The 19536-nt window shown below is 40.6% G+C and overlaps 1 protein-coding gene across 1 annotated transcript; it reads right to left on the reverse strand.

Annotated features, from left to right (window-relative positions):
* Positions 1-1776: 1776 nt before the first annotated feature.
* Plac8l1 (PLAC8 like 1) lies at positions 1777-18938 on the reverse strand. Its single transcript, XM_051201179.1, has 4 exons — positions 18802-18938; positions 10698-10834; positions 4352-4488; positions 1777-1963 (listed from the first exon to the last, which is right to left on the reverse strand). Exons 1-4 carry the CDS (start codon positions 18918-18920, stop codon positions 1823-1825), a joined length of 534 nt encoding a protein of 177 aa, XP_051057136.1. The 5' UTR covers positions 18921-18938; the 3' UTR covers positions 1777-1822.
* Positions 18939-19536: the final 598 nt, after the last annotated feature.

Raw genomic sequence — 19536 nt, forward strand, 5'->3', positions numbered from 1 at the left:
CAGTTATGAAACTCTGTGTTCAATTTTCTAGAAATATAAGACAGCCATTGTCTTAGGGTTTTTATTGCTGTGAAGAGATACCATGACCAAAGCAACTGTTTTCCAAGAAAACATTCAGTGGGGTGGCTTACAGTTTCAGGGGATTAGTCCATTATCATGGCAGAATGTGGAAGCATGCAGGCAGATGTGGTGCTAGAGAAGGAGCTGAGAGTTCTCACATTTTAATTCACAGGCAACAGGTAGTACTCTGTCTCATTGGGCGTGGCTTGAGCATATGAAACACTAAAGTCCACCTCCACAGTGATACACTTCCTCCAATAAGACCACACCTATTCTAACAAGGCCACACCTCCTAGGGGCCATTTTCTTTCAAACCACTACAGCCATAAATTATCAATGATGTATTTACATGTCTCCCCCTCCCCAAAAAAAAAAAAGCCAGGCAATGGTGGCACACTACTTTAATTCCAACACTTGGGAGGCAGAGACAAGCAAATCTCTGAGTTAGAGGCTCGACTGGCCCAGAATAAGTTCCAGGATAGCCAGGGCTAAATAGAGAAACCCTGTCTCAAAAAACAAACAAACAAACAAAAACAGGAAAGAATAAAAAAAAAGAAAAGGAAGAAAGGAAAAATGCTTTTTTAATGCGTAATGCTTCTTGCTCAGCACAGCACCAAGTGGCTTGACTTGTTATAACCTCAATACTGTTACCACTCCCTTTATCCATGAAAAACTGAGACACAGGAGGTATCAAAACTGCCTATAGATGCACAGTCAGTTAATAGGAGTTTGGGCTCTTCAGCTCTGTGCTGTTGACAAGAACTAGATGGCATACTTTATTCACAGGATAGGCAGTTGCCACACTAGCTTCCTAGGGATGATGTGTACATTCCCACAAACTTGGTATCTTGAAACAATAGAAACTAGTTCTGTCATTTCTAGAGGGTAAATCCATACTCAGGATATTGGCAGGACCATGTGTCCTCCACACCTCTGGGGGTGGATTCTCCCTTGCCTCTTCCAGCTTCAGCATCCCTAAGCAGCCCCTGCCTGTTAGCATCATCACTCCAATGTCCACCACAGTTTTCACATGACTTCACATGTGTCTCTACCCCTACCTATTCTTTAAAGAATGTTTATCATGCTAGATTAGGACCAACCCTATTAACCATATCTTAATTTCATCACATTTGTAAAAACCTCCAGATAGGGCCTTCTTCACAGGTACCAGGGGCTGGGTTGCTATGCTTCCCCCTCCCCCCTGCGGTACAGGAGAAGCAGGAAACAATTTAACCACAACATTCACACAATTATGATTTTTGAGCCTGGAGCAAGGAGACTGCAAGTGTTGGAGAAGAGTTCAAGATTAGCACCAACTTCAGAGTTTCTTCTTACACAATTAAGACTGAAGGAGTTTGGACCAGGGAAAGGGCAATGAATTACTGTTTCAAAGACACCAGTGCCTACTTAATCATGCCCCACCCATCACTGATACTTTGGGGAATTTTTCCGGTCTCACAGGTACCTCTCAGGAAATGACAGCATCAGAAAGCCAGGAAAAAATTTAACCTCCAACCCTGCGGGAGAGGAGTACATATCACTCACCTCTAGAAGGTACTCTGCATGGCTAGACCAAAATAGCAAACTCAGAAAATACTCAAGACCTCAAGACCTCAGGGGAATCATAACACAACAGAGACAGTAGTGAGCAAATCATTTATTCTCCTACTCCAGTGAAAACCTATAGGAATTAAAAAAAAAAAAAAACTTTAAGACAGGTTTGAGAAGAAGGTGTAGAATAGTGAGGGCAGGATGGGTGCTATCAAACCAGGGTGTCCTTGGGTGCTTGGACTGCACAGATTTCGTAGAGTTGGGAGGTTCTAATCTTGAGTTCTCGGGCCATCTGACAGACGGAGAAAGGCCAGCAGCAATGCACCACCATCCAATCTTCACAGAGTGTCCCCTAGGGCAAGACCAAAGTATACAGGACTGCTTCTGTTTCTCTGTAACGTTACCTGCTGGTCCATCCCACCCTCTGCTTCCAAGATCAACCGAATACTTAGTCAGTACTTAGAACACTGGGTAGCCAAGTGTCAAGCAGTAGCTGGTCAATATCTATAGTTCAGAGCTCTGCCCATTCAATTTCTGACATGTGCCTCTTACTGAAAATTCCAATTTTTCTTTTTAGTTGTCTCTTAGAATCATTTTATTTATTTTTGTAGTAGATAATGAAAGGAAAAGTATCAGCTCAGGACTCCAAGAGCAAGTTCTGAGCACTAAGTTTACTTGCCCCAGAGGGACAGAGGGCAAGGGATAAGAGACAACACAGGAGATAGGGGACCAAGGAGAAGGGGAAGGGAACAAGAGAAAGCGGGCAGGGGTATTTGTCCCAAGCAGAGGATAACAAAGAGCTGCCACTGGACAGGAAGGAAACAGACATGGCACATGAGAAAATGGCACCTTTTAGTATACACTTATAAATGAGTACATACCATGTTTGAGTCTGAGTTACCTCATTCAGGATGATTTTTTTTTTTCTAGCTCCATCCCTAGCAATAGTGGACAGGGTGCCTGAACTGCCTTTCCCTGTAATCAGATTGTTGGTTACCCTGTCATTATAGAGCCTTCATGCAGTACTGATGGAAGCAGATGTAGAGATCCACAGCTAAGACTGGGCTGAGCTCTGGGAGTCCGGTTGAAGAGAGGATGAAGCATTGCATGAGCAAGGGGGTGCGGTCAAGATCATGACAGGGAAACCCACAGAGACAGCTAACCTGAGTTTGTGGGAGCTCATAGACTCTGAACTGACAGCTGGAGAGCCTTGCATGGGACCAACCTAGGTCCTCAGCATATGGATAACAGTTGTGTAGCTTGGTCTGTTTGTGGGGCCCCTTGAAGTGGGATCAGAACCTGTCCCTGGCACATGAGCTGACTTTTTAGAATCTATTTCCTATGCAGGGATGCCTCACCCAGCCCTGATGCAGGGGGAGGAGCTTGGTCCTGCTTCCAGCTTTGTGGACTCCCATGGGAAGCCTGTCCCTTTCTGAATGCAGGAGGGGTGAATGGGAAGAGAGGGGGAGGAGAAACTATGGTTGATATGTAAAATAAATGAAAAAAATGTAATAAAAAAGCTTTAAAAAAAAAAAAGAAGGAAAGAACCCCAGCTTTTAAAGATAAAAGGGATCCCTGTGTTAGGATGAGTGTTTAATTTTAATTGGGCATGTTAATGAGGTGAGCCAAAGGGGGCTTTGATTGGTGGACTTCAATACTTCCATAGCTGGACCTTGGTAGTCAGTCTCAGGAGGAAGAAGTGGCCAAATAAAGGATTAGACCTTGCTGGCTAACTTTAGCAATGTAATCTAACAGATTTTAGCAAAGCAGAGGACTCAGAGAAGGGCTAGGGCTGTCAGAGCTATAGTCTCTAGAGGGTTAATGTCCCTTCAGGTAATAAACTAAAATGGTCCCAAATCCCCATAGTAAAAAGTGGGGGGAAGTAAAAAGAAATTCTCCTTTCTCCTCCCCCAGAGCTGTCCCCAGCCACCCTACACTACCTGTCTGGAGACAATCATTAGTTACCAGTTACGTTTCCAGGCAAACTTCATCAGGCTACACATATAGTCCTTATATATGAAGAGTTACACAAGTCTTGTTTTGTTCACATAAAAAGGTATTATAGGGATCATCCCACAAAATGCCTAGATTTTTGAGAGAGTCTGTCTGTGTTTCAGTTTCTGTGTGTCTGTGTGTCCAACACAGAAGGTTCCCTTTTGAAGATCCTCTGTGTCTACATGTGTTGTCTCCCATCTCTCCTCACCATCTCACAGGCTTCAGTCTTGTCCCTACTAGAAGTTAAGAACCCCATGGAATCCCCTAAGATAATTCTACATGGGTCACATGGGTTACACTTTAAGCCAGACCTCACAAGTACCTCCAAAGTAGGTTTGATTCCATCTGCCATGTCTTTAAAAAGTAAGAGACATATGTGTGGTTTTCTGCTTGTAGATGGGAAGGGTTAGCAGCTACAATCTCCTATTTCTATGCATCAAAGTACATCTCAGGAAGTGTAAGTTGACCAAACCAGTTGATCAACAGCCTGCAATATGATTTCTTCTTGGAGATACTCTTCATTATACAGCATTTCATTGGGCATAGAACCATTGAAAACTAGGAGTGAGCAGGATTTTCATTCCCCACCACTTTTCATTAAATGGTATTTTAAGCATCTTTACTAATATATATCTATATATCCTCTCCCCCCCCCCACTCTCAATAACTTTGGGGAACCATAGGTTGAAAAAGCATCCAAGATCTCCTAAAGATTTAGATTCATACATGCCTCAATTTCCCTTACCTGTATTTTATGTCTCTCTCTGGTGCCAATTCTCAATGCAAAGGTAGACCCTGGTAACAGTGGCCAACAAAGACACTCTCCATAATGCCTGGCAATGTCACACTCAAGACACATGGGACAAAAGAGACCACAGAAACCTGTCAATTGCACATAAAAGAAAGCCAGTGTTCTCAGATATTCAGGGGCCGACTTCACATTTTAAATAAATTCACAACCCTGCACCATCAATTCAACACTGCATTGTCTGCCTGTGACCAGGGACAAAGAATGAATAAACAATTCTCAAAACTCAGAGCTAGAAAATTGCCATTACCTGGCCACATCAAAATTATATTCTTTGGTTAAATATTGCCAAAGCTGAACCTGACACAATTCTGTTAGCACTGATTATGGTAACTGGGGTTTTTTGTGTTTTGTTTTTTCTGTCAAAAATGTTAAGTAATTTTTCAATCATAACTGATACTTGTTATGTTTGCCTATCCAATTTCATTACTTAACATGGACCTAGAACACTAGAAGATCCTTGAATAAGAGAACCCTTCCTATAGAAAATGATAGAAAACCTTTTGGGTATACACTGACTCTGTCTCCTATTCTTACCAGGGCTTTATTATCTTTCTCAGGTCAGGGGCTATTCTAATTTTTGTTAGCCTCACAGAGCTACTGACATTTGTTCATTTTAATCTGTAATCCAATAGGCAACTGGACCCTTGAGTGTCAACTGGAAATGCTTTCCACTTATTACTTCATTAACCATTAACTGTTGATATGGGTTGTTACACAGACTGAGTGAACTCTCTAACATGGATTCTATTCTAAAGATGTTTGAGGCCACAGGGCTGTTATGAACTTGCTCTAGAAGGGAAAAGAAAATACATACACATGGGTAGGCAAATTGTGCATACCCTTTCGTGGAGTTCATAGAGCCATTGAAAACTATTAATACGCCACAAGTTAAGAGCTCCTGACACACAGTTAAGATGTTACATCACCTAAAACTGAAAAGAGATGACAATCCTGATGACTTCAAATAATTGGACAATGAACCAACAAAAAAAAATGCCATGATAACTAGTCTTTGTAAACATCCTGTCTTATTTAGGGTTGTTGCTGCTATGATGAAACACCATGATCAAAGCAACTTGGGAAAGAAAGGGTTTACTTGGCTTATGTTTCTAAATGTTCAAAACTGAAGAAAGTCAGGAATGGAACTGAAATAGGGTAGGAACCTGGAGGCAGGAGCTGATGCAGAGGCCATGGAGGGGTGCTTCTTACTGGCTTTCTTCTCATGGCTTGCTCAGCCTGATTTCTTATAGAACCCAGGACCACCAGCCCAGGGTTGATGCCATCCATAATAGACTGGGCCTCCCTCATCAATCACTAATTAAGAAAATTCCCTACAGGTTTGCCTACAGCCCAATCTTATAGTTATGTTCTTAATTGAGGTCCCCTCCTCTCAGATGATTTTAGCTTCTGTCAAGTTGACATAAGAATATGCAGCATACATGCTAAAATTTTAATCAAAGGATTATTTTATATATGAAAATGCACAAATCTTAAATGTTCTTTTGGGTGAAATTAATAATTGTATTCACCTATACAACAGGAAATCGCACCCTTGCCATCCCTATTCCTGAGGGAAACACAGCCATGACTTCTATCCCCATTAAGTAAATTTTGCCCTCTTTCAGCCCTCATCTCAAGGGAATCACACTTACTTTTATAACTGTTTTGTTTTTGTGCAGTATCATGAGGTTTTTTTTTTTTTTTTAGGGTTAGTCATGTTGTTATATGAATCCGTAGTTATTACTGTTGAGTAATTAGCATTTCATTATATGAATATTCTACAAACTGTTTATTCTGTCACTAATCGACATTTTATTATTCTATTTTTTTATATTAACAACACTAAGAATACTCATAAGTAAGCCTTTATATGACATAGCTCCAATTCCATGTGTGGATATATACCTTCATTTTATTTGAATCATTTCTTGAGAGTGGAATTGCTAGGTCACATGTTTAATTCTACAAATATAGAGAAATATTTCTGCAAAACATTTGTACCATTCCATACCCCCTCTGACAACATTCAAGACTTCTGATGGCTTGATATGGTTGCCAGCATCTGCTTTTGTTAAAATTTTTATTTTTACCATTGTAGCACATGTGACCTGTTAGTCACCACAGCTTCTGGTACACCAAATGCAAAGGTATGGTAAGTACCATGTAGCTGGAAAAAAAAAAAAAAAAAAAAAAAAAAAAAACTAAATGTAGCCTCAAGTAATTCTGAGACATTTTATCCTGAATTTAAAGAAAAACATCCTGACTCCCCAGGATATGGCTCCATCGTAATATGCTTGCATAGACTGAACAAGGATCAGTCCCCAGCACTAAAAAATAATTTCCAAGCAGAACAAGAGACCCTACTCAGCACTGACAACTAGTCTGAACAATTCAGAAAACAGCAAAAGGTCTAGCAAATTACCAGCAAGCACAGAGGGCTCCCAACATCTGCAACCTTGAATTAGGGCAATTTGAAATCAATGGCACAGTCTGTGAAGATTATGAAATACTGTAAATTCCCACAAACAAAGCAATTAATAAAAATTTGCCTAATTGTAAAGCTGGCAAATTAAGCAACTGATCAGTCCTATTTACACATCTCTGAACTGAACTGCACCCTGTAAAAAAGTTGATTGTGCCTTAGCACCTCTGCACCATGTTAGGACCCACATGCTGGGTTTTTGTTGGTGGGTTGGTTGGTTGCATGGTTGATCTTTAATCTCCCTGTCAGATAATCATGCTATGGAATTGTGCTTTTTAGACATTTGTCTTACTTTTCTACTGAAGAGACAAAACACCATGATCACAGCAACTTCTAAAAGAACACATTTAATTGGAGGCTCATGGTTCCAGAGGGATAGAGTCCATGCCCAACATGGTGGTGAGCATGACAGCAGGCAGACATGGTGCTGGAGCTGAGAGCTCATATCTGATCCACAGCAAGAGGCAGAGAAAGAGCTGAGAATGATGTAGGCTTTCGAAACCTCAAAACCCACCCTTTAAAAAAAAAAAAAAAAAGTGATACCTCTTCCAACAAGGCTAAACCTAATCCTTCCCAAACAGTTCCACCATCTGGGGCCAAGCATTAAAACATATGAGCCTATGAGGAACATCCTCATTCAAACCACAATACTCAAATTCAATCACTTTGAAACAGAAGTCAGCTGTGGTTTTTTAAAAAATTTATGAAGCCCAAACTTTTATTTCATAATAACTAATATTTATAAAGAGTTCACCATGTGCCAAGCTCTTGCTGAAAATATTTTGTAATATTAATTCATTTAATCTTTGAAATAATCATGTAAATTAGGTACTTTTAAGGCCTACATGACAGCTTGCCCCATAATCACAGTACTTGTGGGACTGAAACAGAAGGATCATGAGTTCAAGGACAGCCTGGGAGTCATAGGAAATTGTAGAACAGCTTGTGCTTACTAAGACCCTATCTCAGAAAACTAATCCATGACTAAAATAGGTCCTCTTACTAGCCTTATTTTATAATTAGTTCACCTAATCTCCAGAAGAACTAAGTAATTTCCCCTAAATTCATAACATTGTCGGTGAAGGGCAGAAGTCAGATTTGAACTCCAGGAGTCTGGCCCCAAAGTCCTAGTACTACACCTATGTCCATATGTTCTCACATTTTATATTTCTATACTATCAGGTGGTGGGGGTTTACACCTTTAATCCAGCACTCGCTACTCACAAGAATGCCTCATTTTTAATATATGTTTGGGGACATAAAGTAACAATACATGGATGTGGGAACTGGCCTAGCCATAGTAAATAACTTTGCCCAACTTATTAAGATTTAAAATGTTCTAGGAATGAATAATTTCACTGATCAGTGCATAGAGTAATGCTTATGCAACTGCACAAAAAGACATCTGCAAGAACAGCATTGTAGCATATCTGTATCACAAAATTTACAAATGTAAGTATATTTGTAACATATATTTTACAATATATGTAAACAAGTAAAGCATGAGTGTGTAACCACTAAGATTGTGGGAAAGGGACTGAAGAGATGGCTCTGTGATTAAGAATGTTCACTGTGCAACCATGAGGACCTGAGTGTGGATCCCAGCACCCACATAACAAACCAGCATGCATACCTGAAATGCCAGGACTTTGGAAGACAAAGACAGGAGGAGTGGTGGGGTTTGAGGGCTGCCAGGCTACCTCTAGGTTCAATAAGAAGCCCTGTATCAAAGGAGTATAAAATGGAGCGTAATATAGGAGGTTATCAGATGCCCTCCTCTGACTTCTGCCCATGCACACTGGTACCCACACCTATCCGTACATTCTCCTTATAAAAATGAGATGTTACTAAAGAAGGATCCTTGTCTCTTCTTTTATAGAGCTCAAGGTCAACAGGGATTTGTGGCACACATTCACTTCAATAGTCTATTCTCTACTCTTGTGTGGGGATTGCCATTCTTCTCACTCACAGGCAAGTCAGGACAAAGACAAGAAGCTGTAGTGCAGAGGCCCAGAGAGCAGAAGCAGGAAAGGCAGGTGGAAACTTAAGCACAGCACACTTGCAAGGGAGCTGAAACTTCCAATAATAAGATATTTAGAGAGGAACGAAGCACACACATGCGTCGGTGGTGGGAGTGTGAATTAACTCACCTTCCAGAAGGAAAGCCACTAGGCGACACCTACCATAATTTAAAGAGGCATGTTCTGTTTGGTCAGCAAGTTTACTCACTAGCAATTACCCAAGACAGATATCCTCACACTATGCAAAAACAACATCTGATCAAGCAAAATCACACAGCATTGATTTGAGTAAACCACATAAAGGTCCACCGACAGGAGCATCTGGCATAAAGAAGCTGTGGCACAAGGGGATTCATAAAGCAATTTAAGAAATTAGCTGTGGTGGTGCTTATGTGGCATGATCACCTAAATGTGTGGTGAAATTCAACCAGAGGTGTCTAGGAATGTGTATCTGTAATTCTTCCATTTGTGTAAATTATGCACACACATATGTAAGGGATCTGGGGGAGGGTGATGCACCAAGATATCTGCACCTTATAGATACTGTTCTCTCCTTTGGGTGTCTCTTATGTTTTTCTATTTTATGATTATTAAATGGTATTTTTAAATTTAAAGTAGATCTTCTTTTAAAATCTTCCCATAGCCTTCTAAGTATGTGGACTCTATCTGGGGAGAAGAGGAAAGACAGAAAGCAGGTCACAATACTTGCTTCTCATGGGTTCTGGGACCCTGACACATGGCAGCTGAAACGGTGGCTCAATGTGCCTTTGCTCTATGCCAGAGGTCAGAGGTCAGTCATGAAACTAGAATCTCTTGACAACTGAACCAGAGCCAGGAAAGATCTCAGTCAACCAAGGGGGTTTCCTTTCAGATCATTCTTGCTACAAGAGTCATACATGTTCCTCATGAAGATTTTGAAGACATAATAAAAACAAAAAATGAAATGTATTTGTTAGTCTGCCATCTGGAGACATCTGCTGTAAATAATAATATTTGTATCCTTCTGTACTTTTGTTCTAAATGCTTTCACCTCCTCAAGATGGAATTTAATGAACACAATTTCACACTCGCTCAGCTTCTTAAACCCAAAACATATGCAAGCCAGGTGTGGTACCACGCACTTCAGTCTCAGCACTCAGAAGGCAGAGAGAGGCAGGCGGATCTCTATGAGCTCCACACCAGCCAGAGAAGCATAACGAGACCCTGTCTCAAAAAGTAAGTTAATTAATAAAATCAAAACTGTACACAGGTCTTCTTACTCATTAAATGTCACCCTAACACATGACTCTTCCTGGCTGTGTAATAATTTAGTGGAAGGATGCAACACGTGTGCTGTTCCAAGCTTTGCTACAGAAAAAAATGCTACAGTGTTAATGTTCCTGGTAAATTTGGAGCATAATTTATTCCCTCAGACTATGCTCCTACTAAGAAATGTAGTTATCAGGTAGAAAGTTATTATAACTCTTGCTATTCTCTACCAGTTCACACTGTCATTTCTAGTGGATAAAGAAGGCTATTTTATATATCTTTGCCAACATGGATTCTATCATTTAAATAAAAATATCTTTAAAATACCACTTATTTTATGAACAGGTCTACATTGTTGAAAAACATCATTCCCTCCCCCCAATTAAGGAGTAGGCTTGAGGCACTAGGCTAGTGCAGTTATTCTGAAGTCATTTACTTTCTGACCTTGTGCTGGGGTAGCTTTCCCACTTACTGATACCTCAGGGAAGAAAAGGGTAAGGAGGAGTTTGAGGGGAAAAGAAACCCGTACAGATTTTTCTATCTCTGCAGACATTGAAGAGTCCGGTGCTCCAGTCCCCACCAGTCTGAACAATGGCTGTGACTGTGGTCCTGCCACTGGCTCCACGGAGAGGCTGCTTTACCACGGCACGAGCTGGTACTTGGCTCCTGGAGAGTCAAGGATGATGATTTACTTGTTAATAAAGATGCTGAAGAATGATAACCATTGATCAAGACAGAACAATAAAGAAGAGACCAGAGACCCATGGTCATAATCCAGGCTCAGTCATTTCCCTCTTTCAGCATGCCTTCTCTGACTTTTTTTTTTTTTTTTTTTGTCCCATTAAGGACCAATCTATCCCTTAAATCCAATGTCCAATCTATCACCTGAGTGTTTGCCAGGGTTTCATGATAGCTAAATTCACAAATTTGAAACAACGGGACATCAGGCCAGATCCCAGCCATGTCCACCCATGGTGACGTGACTTCAGCTAAGTGGTTTAAGACCCCTACTTTCTGTCAGTTCAGATGGGGAAACTACCTCATGGGACTTACTGTATCAACTGGAAGACATATCATTACTCCACTGCGTCTAGAGGGTGCACCACAGGTGAACTACACTATAACCCAAGAGTGGTGAGCATCTGTTAAAGAATGACAGGAAGGGCTGAGAGAGCAGCTAGAAACCTGGGCTCGGCTACTGGAGTTGACGTGTGGATGGCCCCAGGACAGAATATCCCACAACTTTAGTTTGATGTTGATTTTTGTGTTAGGAACAAATATTTCCACTTTCTATAACTCTAAATTAGGAAACAAGAGTTCAAGGGCCTGGGGTGCAACATGAAGTGAGGGGAAAACTTCCTCCTCTTCCTTAGGTGGAAAGCTTCACCTGAATTTCAGTCAGGGAAAGGGCAACAGTCATTTCTGTGGATGAAGGTAAGCTGCTTCCAGGTTCATGGGAAAGTTGGGTCAACTTGGAGTCAGTGGGGCCTAGAATAAGCCTGAGCCTGCACTGTGTATTCATTACCTTGTTGTATGACTCTCCTACAGCAAGCCTCCTGGAACGTGCTATGGAAAATTAAAGAAGGAATCTGCCTCACATTTGAAATAAAATAAACAAGACACAATACCATTTCCCCAGAAACCACTGTTGTAGTAGGTCACCAAGTTCTACATGCCCAAGAAGTCAAAGGGAAAAATGTCTGACCAATCATAAGATTGTATTGTGCTGTGGGCAAACAGCTGGGGAGCCCTTGCAGACCTGATTTAGAGCAATAAAATCAGTAAGATGTTCTGGTATAATGACATGTATTTCCCATCACAGCAATACTTCCTGCTATTATTGTTGTTGTGTTGAAGGTCCCCAGCTGGTGGTGTGATCTGGAGGGCTTCTGGAAACTTTTGGTGGTAAGGCTTATTTGGAAGAAGTACTTCATGGATCGTGTCTTTGAAGGTAGACTTTAAAGGGTCCAAAGACCAGTCTCTTCCTCCCTCTGTCCCTCCCTGCTTCCTGACTACCCTAAGGTATACACTATCTTTCTTCATATGTTCCCACCACCATGATGATCTAAACATGGGCCCATATTCAATGGAGTTAAGGAATATGGGTTGAAATTTCTGAAATCATAAGCCAAAACACATAATTCTTTCTTTTAGCTGTTTATATCATGCATTCTGACACAGTGACAAGAAAGCTAATAGCTTGCCCAAGCATTACCAAACAGGACAACTTGTTGAAACAAGTTTCAAAGCCTTGCCCCAGACCAACTGCACAGGTCTCTAAAGAAGTCTAGAAGTCACTACCATAACAGGTTTCCAGGTAATTCTTATGCAAGCATTCACCTTTTGCAGTGGATTTGGAAGACACTGGTGACTGCAATAGCTCACAAGTCTTCACCAGCTAGGCAGTGTCCATGTAACAGGAATGGCAAGGAAAACAGAACAGATGGTAGGCAAGAAGGGAGGATGCTTGAAACACACCTAGTCCAAAGACCCAGTGAGTCATCAAGATGCTAAACAAAGAGCTGGGAATGCTACACAAGAGCTCAGAAGGGAGGCCAGTGGCCCCCAGAGCACCTAGTCCTCATATCTGTTAGGCATTAAAAATAATACTTAGCTCTAATTAGCAATTTAAGATCCTTTGTTCTTAAGACTTGGAAAAATGTATAAACCATGAATGCTAAATTAAACACTAAAAGTTAGCATTCTGTCCATTTCATTGTCAAATAGGACTCATGAATTCTGCTGTTGTTTGGTGTGTTTTTGTTTTTGGTGTTTGATTTTGAGACAGGGTCTATGCAGTCCTCCTGGCTGGCCTGGAACTCATAGCGATGAATCTGCCTCTGTCTACTGAGTGCAGAGCTAAAGACTTATGTCACCACATTCAGTCCAACCCACAAATATTTTATTGTATTTGAAAATATGTTCAGTTTTCTTGTTCCTCAAAAGTTTGCAGAGGCATGGCTGCTTAAAAGCAAGAGCCAGTGGATAACAATTACTTATAGACAGATGATTTCAAAACAAAATTGTAAATGCCCTTTCATTTGTAAATGAAATTTGTAAATGAATTTGTAAATGCCCAGACATATGTAAAGAAAAAGGATTATTGATGGGAGATGTCATTCTGTATATATGTTTCTCATACTGGTTAATGAATAAAGCACTGTTGGCCAATAGGAAAGGAAGATAGGAGGGACTAAGAGACAAGTAGGAAAGAGGAAGTAGAAAGGAGGAGTCAGCATGGGGAGAAGGGAGAGAACAGAACTGCCAGCTTTCCGGTAAGACCACGTGGAAATACATAGAAAAGGGTTAATAATTAAGACAGAGCTAGCCGATAGGAAACTAGTACCTGGCCAACATCATTATATCAAATACAGAGTCTCAGTGTATTATTTGGGGCTGGCGCAGCGGGCGGAAAAACCTTACTCCTTACATATGGCGCCCACGTGGCTAATAAGAACTTCCACTTAAAATTTAACAAAACTTAAAAAAGGGTTTTAGAAACAAAAAAACAGAGACAAGCAAGGTTTCTTAGTAGCAGCATTTTTCTCTGTTGGATTCTGCTTTGCGAGAAAGAAGCAGATATTTGCAAGGCTCCTTTAAGGGAGGTTTCCTGACTCAGCGTAAGCGGCAAAAAACCGCATGGCTTTAAAAAAGCACTGCTAACAATTTATTGGTGTGTACAAGAGCTGGCAATGGCAATGACCACATCTCCAAGCCGGCAACATGCAGCTGGATGGCAGCATAGACCAAGACAGTGGCCACAACTCTCATTGCTGGCGGTAAAATAACCGCCGCCATGTTTGATAAACTGCAGCAGAAACAACTATGACTTTTATTTTAGCAATGTTGTTGTTTACCTGATAAAAGATGTGTGGCTACAAAAAGATAAAGGTTTACAGTAAAGACAGATTCACATTAAGAAAACCTCTAAAGGTTTACAGTGTGTTTTAAAATATACGTAGACTTGGGAGAAAAAAAGAATAAAATGGTTTTTAAAACGCAGTGAGGCGCTGGGTATGATGACACACACTTTTAATCCCAGCACTAGAGAGACAGAGGCAAGCAGATCTCTTGTGATTTCAAAGTAAACCTGGTATGCAGAGTGAATTCCAGGATGGATAAAAGTTACACAGAGAAATCCTGTCTCAAAAAATAAAAAATAAAAGTAAAAGAAACACAATAATAAAAAAGCCAGGATGGAGAGAATATGGATATTGTATGGTATTATATTGTCTTTGTATCTTTTGACTGCGGAGGAAATAACAACTGTTAAAACAAATGCTGCTGGATCAATCCAATTTATATATTTTAAAAATGCTTTGACTTCAAAATTTAAGTCTAAGGACAAGTTACTAGGGAAAAGGATTTCTATTTTTGTTTCCACAGAAAATGAAAAGTTGTGGATTCCTTCCAGACTAACATGGTTTGATCAAGCCAGACCCCCTGAAACACAGTCCCAGGTGATCCAACATTCAAAACAGTTGGGACAAGCCAGCCTTGCAGACTACAGCCAGGATTTCTGGGTCTTCTTAGGATCTCCATGACTGCGCCCCTACCAGCAGGAAGCAGTTTGGAAAGGACGACACCCAAATTCCCAAATATTGTTTATAAGTGTTTGCTTACATTTAAATGGGGTTGGTTATAAATGGTTAATGATTACAACCAATATTTTTAAAGACAAAAAGGGAATTATGGTATAGATAAGAATACTTTGTGTTGGAATGGATTTTCATTTATTGATACAATTTAAGGTCAATCTTATGATGTGTATATTTCTCCTTTTGTTTAGGTATTGTGTTTATATAACTGTTAGAAATGTAATGTATAATTTAGTACAGATTTTAGATAGTTACCTATAATAGTCAAAACTTAAAGTTAAGTTAGTTAGGATTTCTAGATATATAGAGATGTATTTAAGATGAATAGGCATTCTTCAAACCTTTCAAAGACCTACAGAATATGGCATTTAAAATGGTTTAGGGTTTTTCTTGACAGCAAGACATAAATACTCCTGGCAACACCACCTGCACCGGAAAGGAAGATGGACATCAAAGAAACGTGTTATGAAGTTACTTCCAATATGGCAAGACTAGCCATTTGGACAAGATACTACTCTTGTCTGGAGTGTTTGACTTTATGCTATATAAACTGGACATGCAGGACCCACAGAAAAGTGACTGCTGATTCAAGATGGACATTGCTACAGAGTTCCTGCTTCATGGAAGAAGAGTCTGCCAGACAGTCTGCAGGACACAAAGAAAAGTGACTGACAAACTGCCAACACAAGAAGACAGTTTAAAGTTTCCTGCTTTGCTGAAGAGTCTGCCAGACACAGTATGGCCTATGGGCTGAAGATGGAAGATTACAGAAGAACTTCAGGTGACTGAAAAGGCAAGATGTCGCTGTCATTTCTAGAGTTTATATATTATCCTTCTGTGGTCTTTGATGGAACTGAAGACAGATAGTTATGGTTATAGTTTTCCTTAGGCTTAAAGATAAGACACATATAGGTCTTTAGACTCACAAAGATAGAATAGATGATGGGATATTTTCTTAAATCTTGCTAAATGTTAATGGACTAAATATTGTTAACTGTGATTCTTACTTGATAACTGTTGTGTGATATATTTTGCTATGCTAAGGTTAAAACCCTTCTTTTTATTTAGACAGAAAAGAGGAGATTATGGGAGATATCATTCTGTATATATGATTCTCATACTGGTTTAATGAATAAATCACTGTTGGCCAATAGGAAAGCAAGATAGGCGGAACTAAGAAACAAGTAGGAAAGAGGAAGTAGAAAGGAGGAGTCAGCATGGGGAGAAGGGAGAGAACAGAACCGCCGGCTTTCTGGTAAGACCACGTGGAAATACATAGAAAAGGGTTAATAATTAAGACAGAGCTAGCCGATAAGAAACTAGTACCTGGCCAACAGCATTATATCTAATACAGAGTCTTGGTGTGTTAATTGGGGCTGGCGCGGCGGTGGGACAAGACCAGTGGTGGGAGGAAAACCTTACTCCTTACAAATTATGACATGTGTATTGACATTTGTTCTGAAATGAGTTATGGATAATTTCTGTGGATTGTCATATGCTCCCTGAAACACATATTGAGTCCCCAGCCCCCAGTGTGGCTGTATATGGAGGTGACTCGTAGGAAGCCAAGTTCAGTGGGTCAGAGGGATGGAATCCCAAGTTACTGGGACTGATGGAGGAAGAGGCCAAGCAATTACCATGAGACCCGAGAGGCCTCACAGAACCCACCCATACTCCCCCAAGCCCAGACTTCCAACCTCCAGAACCCAGGGAATTAGTTTTTACTAATTCCACCTAGCCTAGGGTCTTTTGTCATAGCCACCTATGAACATTTAAAACTGGTCCTGAAGAATCTGCTTTCATATTGGTCCTATTTCATCTCCCTCCATGTGAGCTCGTTGCCAGGGGCCACATGCTGTTGTTCCTCTTTGTATGCCCAGCACCAGCACACTACCCTGAAACTGAGTGAGTACTCCATAAATATTTGCTGATTGGATCAAATAGATTCACTGTCGCTCCTATTGTACTCACATCTTTCTCAAATCTAGCTCCTCTGGGCTAAATTATGCAACTTGAACTGCGTTGTTTCAATTCTATCGTAAAGGACATAACTCTCAGGTGTGAACTGATGAAATAAAAGCTGAGGATAGCCTAAAAGCTTTCTGCATCTCTCTCCACAATCCAAGGCATTTCCTTCTCGGCATGATGCCTACCAGTGAGGGCTCCCATCATTATGCTAAAAGCTTCAATCATCTCTGATTTTAGTGGAGGGATTTCTGAGGGCTGAGCACCTGGAAAGATTTTTTTTTCCCTGAAATGAACCATTTACAGCTTACAGCCCTAGACAATAATTTTTTGCTTCTATCTTAAAATTATGTGCATAACACCTTTTATCACAGCAAGGAAGCCAGTCTTCTATCTACTCCAAATCAAGTAAATGAGAAGCTAACTTTTACTTGTTGGAAAAAATTACGTGTATGTGTGTGTGTGTGTATGCGCGCGCGCACGCACACGCGCGCACGTGTGTTTGCCTAATTCTGAACTCAGTAAGAACTCAATTCTAATATTCTGAATATTTGGTAATTTTTATTTTATTAAAAGTTTAGATTTATGGATGCAAACATGTTTCAGTTCAAGCTTATGGCTCATCTGTTGTGATTAAAATAACAATGCCAGCCCTTCCCTACAAGCTTTCTATGTGCCAGGCATTTAGTTGCTTCATTAAAAATAGAAAGATGACTAGGCATGACAATGCACACCTGTAACCCCAGTACCTGAGAGAATTTGAGACCAGCCAGGCCTGCATAGCAAAATCCTATCTAAAGAGAGTGAGAATTATTCAACGCAAGTGGCTTATCTTAATCTGGGGCTACTAGAGATGAGATGAAAGTAGTTACTGCAACTTCTTGGACAGCTTATCTGTATATGACCCCCAAGGGATGCTTATGCCACCATGAAGAACAGGAACAAGCTTGGACATGATGGATACAGTTGATACCCACAGAACTGTGCCAAATCAGATACTGTCCATTCACAAGAAGCAATTTGTGCACAGTCAATTTCAAATCCAGATCAGCTACATTCGAGTTCTTTAAGCTTAAGAAAGACCCTATCACTGCCCTCAGCTCTGGTCTCATCTTCCTCCTCCAACTGTGTTTTCAGTACTCTAGCTCTTAGTCACCATAAGTATTCAACATTATCATGTACTTAGTCCATGGGAGGCATGCAGTTGGTGGCAACTAGTGTTAACGTGACGTTGACATCCAGTGTATAACATGGGCATTCTTTGCTGTTCTGAAGAATGAAGAAGGCAGAGAAATCTGGGTCAGTTTTTTGTTTGTTTGTTTGTTTGTTTGTTTTTAAGCTGATGCATGTGCTACCCAAATACCTTGAAATACAGTCAGGATGACCAACTGTCTCACTTTTTCAAGATAGTAAAATCTTTTGGTACTAAAATCAAGATGGGCCTGAGAAAACCAAGAGAGATGGTACCTGTGCTCACTAAAAACAGAGGGAAGCTTCAGTGGTAAACAGGGGGGTGACATCGGCCTCATCTGAGCCCCCTACCTAGTAATGCTTCAAAGGTTAAAACACCCTCCTCCCTCATTTTGGCTTCTCCCTCTTCAAAGAGGAGAGAGCTCCTAAGAAGCTAGGCGCTTTCCCCACCAAATACTGACTGTCCCCACATTCAGGATGTCAATCTGGGTAGTTGCTGTTAATTCTTTAATCAAGCATACAGTCCTAAGAATTTATTGTACCTTCCACTCAGGCCTCCTTGTTTACCTCAAATTCTTAATTGAAGTCAATTCTCTGAGATATTCATGTCAAGGAGGTAGAAATCACAGGCAGTCACCAGAAGTAAAGTATCACTTGGCCAGGATAAGACAATTTAAACTGAGAATGAAGCTATTCCCTTTAACTCAAGTGGTCCTTCTTCCATGAGCCAAGTACAGTTGCCCCTTTTCAATTACACATGAGGCTAGGTAATGCCCACTCTCCCCATAAGCTATTCTTCCCCTGGCTCCTTTTACCAAAAGATTGGCTGGATATTCAAACTAACAGCAAAACCTGGGAGAAAAATACCTGACTTCCTACCTCAAGTTGGAGAGTAAATGCTCATCTCCAGATGACATGAGTGAGAAGAGTGGCACATGTGTACTGAGCAAGGACACGTCCTCATGGCACCTGGAGAAGTGATGCCCAGGCCAGATCATGGTAAGTGTCTTCCTGTCTGGCTATCCTTTCCCTTGAACAACAAGGAGATCAGTTCTGAACTTGGGTTCAAACCAAAGTGAGGCATGCCTTGAAAAGAATGTTGCCTTGATATTCTGGAACCTGAGGTCATAGAAGTCTGATAGACGACATTGTATCTTTTTAAAGATGAGTACATGTCTAACTAAGGGGGCTATACCTTTTTCTAATCTGAAGGGAAACTGATGGAGATACAATGTAAACACAAATTTTAAAATAAGAGACTTATCTTTGATGGGAAAATCCTTTGCTTTCAAAGATAACTTTACTAAGTATTTACCTAGTTAAGTGGCTAAGCACCATGTCTCCTGTTGTAGATGCTGCAGTTTTCCATCCTACTAGGCAGCAAGGTGGCTGCATCATCAGGACCAGTGGTCCAATCCTGAAAGATGAGACAATCCCATAATATACCCAAAAGCAGGGACAGAAAGTCTTCCAGCCCAAGAACTACTTATCAAGAAAAAAGGTCTTCAAAGGATCAGAAAACCATTAAGAAAAATAATTGAGGTCAGACTATTCCCAACATAGAAGTATTAAGCCATATATTTCTAATTACAAAGGGGAAAACACACATCATGC

Source organism: Phodopus roborovskii, unplaced genomic scaffold, assembly GCF_943737965.1.
Source record: "Phodopus roborovskii unplaced genomic scaffold, PHOROB, whole genome shotgun sequence".
In the NCBI taxonomy this organism is placed as follows: domain Eukaryota; kingdom Metazoa; phylum Chordata; class Mammalia; order Rodentia; family Cricetidae; genus Phodopus; species Phodopus roborovskii.